The sequence below is a fragment of the Manacus vitellinus genome, unplaced genomic scaffold (genome assembly GCF_001715985.3).
Source record: "Manacus vitellinus isolate BGI_N305 unplaced genomic scaffold, ASM171598v3 scaffold_5_pilon, whole genome shotgun sequence".
Taxonomy (NCBI): domain Eukaryota; kingdom Metazoa; phylum Chordata; class Aves; order Passeriformes; family Pipridae; genus Manacus; species Manacus vitellinus.
This window is the reverse complement of record NW_021940682.1, coordinates 21,726,491-21,736,442: the sequence shown is the minus strand read 5'-3', so window position 1 is coordinate 21,736,442 and position 9,952 is coordinate 21,726,491. Positions and strand designations below refer to the sequence as shown.

General features: G+C 40.4%; 1 protein-coding gene across 1 annotated transcript; it reads left to right on the top strand.

Annotated features, from left to right (window-relative positions):
• AMDHD1 (amidohydrolase domain containing 1) lies at positions 1-9,845 on the top strand. Its single transcript, XM_018080906.2, has 9 exons — positions 1-177; positions 828-934; positions 2,479-2,543; positions 3,125-3,402; positions 6,133-6,358; positions 7,345-7,469; positions 8,305-8,398; positions 8,796-8,956; positions 9,391-9,845. Exons 1-9 carry the CDS (start codon positions 20-22, stop codon positions 9,503-9,505), a joined length of 1,329 nt encoding a protein of 442 aa, XP_017936395.2. The 5' UTR covers positions 1-19; the 3' UTR covers positions 9,506-9,845.
• Positions 9,846-9,952: the final 107 nt, after the last annotated feature.

Sequence of the window (9,952 nt, the reverse complement as noted above, 5' to 3'; positions counted from 1 at the left end):
AGCGGCGGCCCCGCACTCGATGCCTGCGGCCATGGCGGGCCGGGAGCGGCAGCGGCTGCTGCTGGAGAACGCCCAGCAGCTGGTGCTGGTCTGCGGCCGGGGAGAGCGGTACCTGCGGCGGCGGGACGGCGCCGCCGAACTGGCCGTGCTGCGGAGCGCCAGCCTGGTGGTGGGGCTGTGAGTGCGGGGCCGGGGCGGGGGCGGCAGAGGGGGCTGCGGGAAGGAGTCACTGCGAGCTGCCCTCGCCCCCAGCGCCGGCTTCTGCCCGGCTGTTGGCTCAGCCCACCGGTGGGGTGAGGAGAAGCCCCGTGCAAGGGTGGAAGAGATCCCCCAGCGCGGTTCAGAGTTCCCGGTACCATCCCCAAGCTCCACTGGCAGAACGCTGCTATTCAACCAAAGATCAGCCCTGAAAAGGCTGATCCCTATGGTTTCTCAGGGCACGGGGCACGATCCAGCTCCAGATGATGACAGTTTGATTTTCTGTGAAGGGAAGAGAACCCCGCAGATAGATACCTGCTGGAGGAATGCTGTATATTTGCTGACCCACAGGAGAAAAACAGTGTTATCTGTCTGGAATTAGAGGAGTAACAAGGTGTTATCTAGAGGGATCTAAGCAGAGGACATGACAAACATTATGGCAAACAGCTTGGAACACTTGGTGTTACCTCATTGTTTTCTGTGCATCTGTAAAATGAGCAAACCACCTCCCCACGGGCACCTTCAGTCCTGCTCAAGGTCCTGCCTCTGTTGTTCCAGGAGCTCTGTCACTGAGCACTTGACTTTTCAACAGGCTTGTACGTTCCTTGTTTGTTATCTCTGTTTTGCAGGGATGGTTGTATCAAAGCTGTGGGCCAGGCAGATGTAATTCGCAATCAGTTTTCAGAAGCAACATTTGAAAGGATAATTGACTGCTCCGGGAAGTGCGTGTTACCAGGTAGGTGCATTTGTTCATAATGATACTAAGGAAGAGCACTGCCAGCAGGTCAAGGGAGGTAATCCTTCCCCTCCACTCAACCCTGGTGAGGCCACATCTAGAGTGCTGTGTCCAGTTCTGGGCTCCTCAGTACAAGAGAGACATGGAGCTCCTGGAATGGGTCCAGTGGAGGGCAACAAAGATGATTAAGGGACTGGAGCATCTCTCTTATGAGGAAAGGCTGAGGGAGTTGGGCCTGTTCAGCACTCAGAAGAGATGACTGAGAGGGGACCTCATCAATGTATATGAGTGAGGGTGTCAAAAAGATGGAGCCAGGCTCTCCTTGGTGATGCCAAGCAATAGGACAAGAAGCAACAGACTTAGAAACCGAAGCACAGGAAATTCCACCTGAACATGAGGAAAAACTTTTTTACTGCGCAGGTGACTGTGCACTAGAATAGGTTGCCCAGAGAGGTTGTGGAGTCTTCTGTGGAGATATTCAAGAACCATCTGGATGCAATCCTGTGCCATGTGCTCTAGGATGACCCTGATCGAGCAGGGAGGTTGGACCAGATGACCTACTGTGGCCCCTTACAACTTTACCCATTCTGTGATTCTATGAATGCTGTGTGGTGACAAGTACATGCATGTTAAATGTCACTCCATCCTTTTTCTTCTATATTCATAATGATAGAATCTTGTGCTGGGGCCAGAATATCACAGTGTTCCCATCAGGTGTGCTGTAAGGAGAAAATTATGGCACTAGAGGTGATTCTTTCGGGCTTTGTGGTGGAGCTTTGACCTCTTTCTCATCTTTACATGTGTTCCTCTGTATCATAGATCACAACAGTAACGTAGCTGGTAAAAGTCACCAAGTGACTTTTCAGATTCATCTCTCTTTTCTGCCCATCATCAATTCAGCCACAAAACTCAGTTTCTCCATCCTGCCCACAACCAGTTGGAGGCAAAAGGTATTTTAAGTCACATACTCTGCAACTTTAACTGATAACCCCCCCCCAACCCTGGGCAAGCCTATTAAACTACGCAAGTAGTGTTAGCACATGAGCTGTTAGACCTCCGGGCACTCAGTAGCGTCAGCTTCACAGCATGTAGAAAAAGCTCCCTCTGTAGTAAGTGGACTGTTGCTAGAGGAAATGCTAGTGTGCTAAGCCTGGCCTAAGCAGTTTGCCTTTTTTGAAGAGCACAGGTTTAAAATCTAATTAACTCTTTCAATGCTTGAAGTCTAATGAACTCTTTCAAAGCCTGTAATTTATCATTTTTTCTACAGTTTGAAAATATAATCAAAATAATATGAAAAACTTAGCAACTGATGCATTTACCTGGAGACATTTTGCATAAGGTGCTGGACCTAAAAAAAAATCGAAAGAAAATTAATAGCCTCTTAAGAAAATCCTAGATATTTGGCTGGCTGGATTTTTTTTTCTCTAACCAATAGAGACATTGTAGGGGAGCTTCCACTGTCTATTCACTTTCCTTTCATGTTCATAATCCTTTTTCTTACACATTGAAGTAACTCAAGTGTACATTTACTTTGTTTTCTTTAGGCCTGGTAGATGCACATACACATCCAGTGTGGGCTGGTGATAGGGTTCATGAGTTTGCAATGAAGGTAATGGCGTAAAATTACACAGCTGGATTTTTCTTTCTCCTTTTTTTTTTTTTTTTTAAATGTACAACTATTTCTGCTTTCTAATGACTCCCATTTTTCCATTATAGAAAAATATATGATTTCTGTCAGACAATCTGAGGGAGGAGGGATGATTTTGAATAGTGGTAGGCTGATAGAGGAGTGTAACTGCAACCTTTGCAGCCAGCCTTGGTATATTTTTGCATTAATTGAAGCAATATAAAAGTACTGCCTTCTATTACCATCTCAATATTGATTTTTTTTTCACCTTTTTTTTCCACATAAATGAATTTTGAGCTAGAGTCCAGTTTTCCCCTTGGATTCAGAGGGAAGAAAATCTTCAGAATAATTCTCTTTGTGTCACTTCTTACTTCATTTCTTCACTTAAATGGAAGGGAGAGAGGAGGGAAAGGGAGGAGGAATTAATGGGGATTTTTTTTCTCCCCTCGCTGTCTCTCTCACTGCAAAGAGACCTCAAGGCACTTTACAGAATCCCTTGGATAGAAAATGTGCAATTCATAGCTAATTGTATGGGGGGGGTTGTTTTTTGTTTTCTTTTTAAGCTGGCAGGTGCATCCTACATGGAGATCCACCAGGCTGGGGGAGGAATCCATTTTACTGTGGAACACACCCGGAAAGCCACGGAAGAAGAGCTGTTCAGTACTTTCAAACACCGACTGGAACGCATGCTCAGAGCAGGATCCACATTGGTTGAGTGCAAGAGTGGCTATGGCTTAAACTTGGAAACAGAGCTCAAAATGCTCAGGGTGATTGAACGTGCTAAGAGGTCCATGGATATTGGCATTTCTTCAACGTACTGTGGAGCTCATTCTGTGCCGAAGTAATGAGATTAATTTTGCTTGCTCTTGTTAAGTATTACTGCTTTGCATTGAAAATTGGCTGTTATTTTCAGAAAGATTTCTTCTGCCCCACTCCTAAAATGCAACATACTTGAAACAAGTCAGTATTTACAGAAGGCTGTCCTAAGTTTTAATTTGAAAGAAGATGGGAGGACAGTATTTAATGACTCCTAAATACCAGCAAAACTTAGCACAGAACCCCTGCATGCAGCTACATCCAGCTGATTCTCACACTGGATGTAACACAGATTACTGGATTTCCTGTACAGAAAGTTCTTCTTGCATTTGCTGCTATCCTTCAAGCTTAGTCTCTGCCATGAGATTTTTTTTTGTCAGCTAACAACAAAAAATACTGTATTTAATCCTTATGTACCTCAGTAGACAAAGTTTAATTACGCTTCCATGCAATGAATACTTGCATACATCTTATAGCTATGAGATGAGTAGAAAACTAAACTAAATGTGTTTAATCACAATGATTTTGATAGCTCAAGTAGGCATATCATAAAAAGCCTTTCTAGCTTTGACTTTTTTTTCCTTATGAAAATAATGTCTTCAGGTTACCAGATTTCAGTGTATGAAAGAATTAATGAGGAGTTTTAGATAGGTAGGTGCATGTGAAACATATGTATTTTGACATACTAAGCAGCAGGCTGCTGCAAGACAAGGCATGTGAGATGGAAGCAGGCCTATTATGTGGCAATATTTAAGAGATGTTCATTAAAAGAAAAAAGAATACTCCAAAAAAAGCCCTACCTCTCCCCATTCAAGAAAACATGACCTAGACATTTTTTTTAACAATCTAATTATTTTGTATTTGGGGCAGAATGAGAAATTGTCTTTTGTTAATCTAACTATTGAAAACGAATCCTGTATCATCTCCAGTAACTGGAAGATTGTAAAGAATAAAGTAACTAAAATCAGCTGAAAGCACCAACTACTTCTTTCAAGAAGTTCCACTAAAATTTGGAGGACTTAATGGGAAAAAAATTTGACATTTTACCCAAAACTATATATATTTCTTAGCCCTTCCTTTCTTCCTCCTCTAAAAAGCCTTGAGAGGATCTCAGTCAAAATCCTGAGAAATAGTCTTTCCCACCAATACTTTAAGCATTTCTACAAGCTAATGGAATAAATAAATTCCAGTGTTTTTACAAACATATTAACATGTGAGAAAGACAGGTGAACCTTCTCAGTCTCTGCATGCTTCTGTCCCCACTGATGAACATCAAGCATAACAAAATACAGATAGTAAGGATACTGTATTTTAAATAAGGAGAAAAGGCAGTTGGGGATTTGAGGAAATTTCCTGAAGGAAATACTGAATTATCTGTATTTTCCAGTTTAGGTCTTCTTAAATCCTCTTCTCTTTTCAATCAAATGTTTTTGTTTGGAATATTTTGCTTGAATTTTATGCTATCCCTCAAACTTTTTCTCTGGCTTGGGTTTTTATTTTGAACAGGAGGAATTATGCAATTCTTTCCTGGTCCCTCTAGTCATCATTTTGAATCAAATTCATGATTTTGGGAAAGTCTGATTTTTTTATTGTTTTCTTCAGTTGGCAAGGGTTCATTGGGCCCTTTTCATCTTTGGCAAGACATTTCAAAGTGGTGCCTGAGCAGGAGTCTCCTGCATTAAAACACCAGCAGTTTTGTTTTGCGTTTTTGGGCATTATATCTTCTAAGGAGTGAAACCTAGACTTAATGTTTCCCTCTGGTTTGTCTTGGCTCTGGCCCTAATCTTTCAGACAAAATTCCTTCAAAGGCTTCTGAATAAAGGAAGAAAAAGGAGAAGGCTTGGCATGGTCAAAGCCTGAGCAACCCCAATGACTGTGTCAGTGAGGGGTGAATGAAAGCAAGCACAGTTCTGCTCTGATTTATAACTGCACATCCTTGTTTATAAATTCAAGCAGAATTTGGCTTCTTGAATTTATTGCCATTGCATAACTCCCAGTTCAGTCCTGTGTGGCACTCTGCAGGGCCAATCTCTGCACATCTTACAGTGCCGGAAAGGAGAATTGAGATGTCTCAGATATTTAACTGATGTACATCTATCTTTGGATATTAAAATTGCAAAATACTAACTCAACTTCATGTTCTGGGATTATTTGCTCTTTCAAAAGCATTCACTGATTTCTCCTGGGTTATCTTTGTGTAACAGAGGATTCAAAAGTGGTTCTAACTTTGGCAATTTAAACCTTGGGAGGTCCCTCTGATTTAGAAATAGTTATCTATCCATCACTCTAAATGATATAAAAGGAGAAGAGGTAAATTAAAAATAATTACTAGTACTGCACATCCCCTTTGAGCTTTGATATTTGCATAGAAATATTGCATGAATACCATTTAACATATTTAAATACTCATTTACATATTTTAAATAGTTATGTTTTGGAATACAGTATAAGGAGGTCAGAATAAATGAATAGGAAAGCAGAAGAATTTGCTTTAAAATATCCCATATCTTGTTTAGCATCCAAGATGCCAACCTTATAACAAATATACAGTAGTACAGTCTAATATTCTTTGAATGGAAAGTAACTCATGTTTCAGGAAGTACAGTGGGTTTACATTTTTTAATCTGAAGTTTTTTTGAGCGATTCATATTTACATCATTTCCTAAGTAATCTAGTAAATGCATGTATGGCTTGAACATGTGCCAGACTTCAAAGGTGTTACTCATATTGCTCTGTAACATTTTGTTTTCATTAGAGGGAAAACTGCTACTGAAGCCGCAGAAGACATTATCAGTAACCATCTCCCTAAACTGAAAGAACTCAACCTAAGTGGTGAAATACATGTTAACAATATAGATGTGTTCTGTGAGAAGGGAGTCTTTGATCTGGAGTCTACAAGGAGAATTCTTCAAGCTGGAAAAGATATAGGGTTACAGATTAACTTCCATGGTGATGAACTCCATCCGATGAAATCTGCTGAGGTGCGCCTTTCTTACGATTCAGTTAAGCCATTTTTGCTCTTATGAGAGCTGAATCTGCGAAAGAATTGCAGCTTTCAAACCTTTCTTTTCTAAGACTTTATAAAATAGACCATTCATAGACATGTATTTGTATCAGATGATAGGAAGTGCAGTACTTGTGCAGCTTTGGAGTTGAGGACATGGGAGGAAACCTCGACCTCTGGGACTACTGTGCATTGGCTAATCAAACATTGACTTTGCTTATCTTCCACATGGGATACAGATGGGGAAGGTGGACATCCACGAACCCAAGAATGACAAAAACATGGTTTCTAGACAACTTGAAAAATATTTTTTCATTAAATGTCCCATTAGCAGCGACAAGTCAAGTGTGCACTGAGCACACTCAGCGGTCTTATTACTCAGACCAGTATGTCTGAGCACACTCAGAGGGGTAGTTTAGTCAAGACTACATTCCCAAATATCTTGAAAAAGAAAGTCACTTTGAGACCATGTTTTACCATTGTTTAAACATTGCTTCCTTCCTGTGGAGTCTGGTCAAGTTATTCTATGCTGTATTTAAAAAAAAACAAAACCAAACCAAAACTTGATTGATCATAAAAGCCTTTCTGGCTTCCCCATTGAAGGCAGCAGTTGGACTTTTAGTTCTGCAACTAGTATCAGTTTTGTGAACCATTTTCTAATGTATCCTTTATGAACAGGAGTTGATAATGTTTTTATCCCTGGCTCTCCCACAGTTTGCATGGTTGGCTGTTAAAAACACCACTGAAAGTATGCTTTGGCTCCGTGGATGGCTAAAGCTTCTCCTGCAGTAAATTAACAAATATTTTGTCTCTGTACTCTGTTTGTGCTTTCAAGCATTCTTTATTATTTCTTTTAGTAAACTTTACGTTAATAGTGAATTGTCTCCTCTAGTTGTTTGGAAACAACTTTATTTTACTGAATTAATTGAGAATAGTGAGTAATTCTCTTGAAAATTTGCTTAGCTTGGAGCTGAACTAGGAGCCCGGGCTATCAGCCACCTGGAAGAAGTTAGTGATGAAGGTATCACAGCCATGGCAAGAGCTAAGTGTGCTGCTGTCCTTTTACCAACAACTGCCTACATGCTAAGGTAAGGCCACTAGATAGAAGGAAATCTTTCATAGCAGCAAACCCATATTTGTGGGTTTAGGGTCTTTTCATGCAAAAGCATAAGCATGTATCCATGCCTTTGGGATCAGTCTGGATCAGTGAAGACAATCACAAGCACATAGACCTGAATGAGCCTCCTTATGTCTTATTTCTGGTGGAAATCCTCAAAAATCTGTGAGACTTCTGAGAAGTCTCACAATAGATTTGGAATGGCTCTACAGTGATTATGACTAAAACTTCCTAGTGAGCGTATTTCATAGTGTCCACCCTTGAAAACACTTACCCAGACTGATTGAGTGGCCAAACAATTTTGAAATGTTTATTCCTGATATTGAGGATATTGAAAAGATCTTTTGCATTATAATTGCTAAGTGAGAAGATCCTCTAATGTATGCAGATTAAAGTCACAGACTAAATAATCAGGAAGGGACTATTGCATTGCATGTGCCACTGCTCATATTTGGGAGCCTGTCTTTGAAGATGTAAGGACTAGAAAATTAGGTTTTTTTGAGAAATGGAGATTTTCACCTTGTAAACTCTGGCTGAGGTCTGGATAAACACCAGAATTTCAGTGTCCTGGAGCCTGATGGTTGATACTGACTGCTGTCACATGCTGTTACTGCAAAAGCAGTGGATCACACTTCCCATTTAGGTTGTACATGGGGGGATAGGTAGGGATGCAAGAGGACAATTTGGGCTTTCATCTCCAAAACCAAATGCATGAAGGTAGCTAAAGTGAGTGATGACTTTTGGTTTTGTAAACCATTGTATAATAACTAACCAAATCGTACTGACAAGTGTCTTTTTCCTGCTAGACTGAAGCAACCTCAAGCTCGAAAAATGTTGGAAGAAGGAGTTATAGTTGCTCTTGGCAGCGATTTTAATCCTAATGCATACTGTTTTTCAATGGTAAGCCACTTCTAATACTTATGACACTGAAAAATTATGAAATTCTTACTAGTACAACTTGTGTATAGACCTTGGATGCTATTAATGGTCTTCGTATTCATGAAGAGACTGTATGCCCCACATAGGCAGCTGCTCATGCTTGTTTGTGTGTGTTGGCAGTTTTAGCCAGAAATTCTTGAAAATGGAAGGGGTTCCATTCTTTATATGCACTGAGAGGCTTATAAAACAAGCTCTTGAATTCCTGATTTTAGAGTTCTCATTTTGGAGTTGGTAAGATTTACCTTACGTGGAACAACTCCCTCTGTTGTGCAAGGAAGAAGGAGAGTGCTTAGGGATTTGAAGCATAAACAGCTTTGTGTTGCTGGTAACTCCCATTTTCCCCTTACTTGTCTACTAGCCTATGGTGATGCATCTGGCCTGTGTAAACATGAAGATGTCAATGAATGAAGCATTGGCAGCTGCCACCATTAATGCAGCTTATGCTCTGGGGAAATCGGACACACATGGCTCCTTAGAGATCGGCAAGCAGGGGGATCTTGTTATCATAAATTCATCAAGGTTTGTTCTTCCATTGCCATTTCAAATGTGCTTTAACATTTGGGACTTTGTTTTTTACCACGTTTGGAGAGCAGAGAAATTACCTATGCATTAAAAAAGGGACACTGCTAGCATTTCAGACCCATTTTCATTCTCCTTACTCATTCAGTGGAAAATAGAGCCTAAGATTTTGGGACTGTTATTACAAATAATCAATGCCTAATAACAAATTATCTATTAATGCCTGTTTATTTTGTGTAAGAAATTCCCCACTGATCTGTATATCAACTCACTGCACTCATGCAGCAAGAGTCAACATGTACACATGGAATAGTATTTTCCCATTTTCAAGCAAATATTTTAAAATTTCCGGGTATAATGGGTATGTGACCTGTTTGGGTATGTGACCTGTTTTTATGCAAGTTTGTATATTCTTAAACATTGTGTCTTTTTAGGTGGGAGCACTTGATTTACCAGTTTGGGGGACATGAAACACTGATCAACTACGTCATAGTTAAAGGAAAAGTCGTCTATCAAAATGAGACCTGTGAGACATTGAGCAGTTACTGAGAGAGGACAGTTACTAAGCTACTAAAATCAAATCAGCATGGAGTATTTCAAAGCAAGAGACAAAATCAGATTTGTAACTACCAGTAGATTGTTTGCCAGCTCACGTTACTCTTATTCAAATAAACTTTACCAGGCATTACCCCATTGGTACTTCTTCATGTCCATTGTCCTTCTCTCTACAGCAATAAAATAATTTCTAATTGCATCCATCTGAAATAAGACCGTTTCCAAAAATGGTTTCCTATACAATTAATCCATAAAATTATTGTATTTAAAAATAACCCAAACAAACCAGCAATCAATAAATGAAGTTTGGATCCAGGTAAAAGTTATTGGGCAGTGTTATGTTAAGTAACCTGTGACAGAGGGGCCAGGGGCTCAGGCATGCACATTTGGAGTGGCCTGTGGCTATGCTGGAATGTCACAGCTTGCCAAGGCAATGTTCAT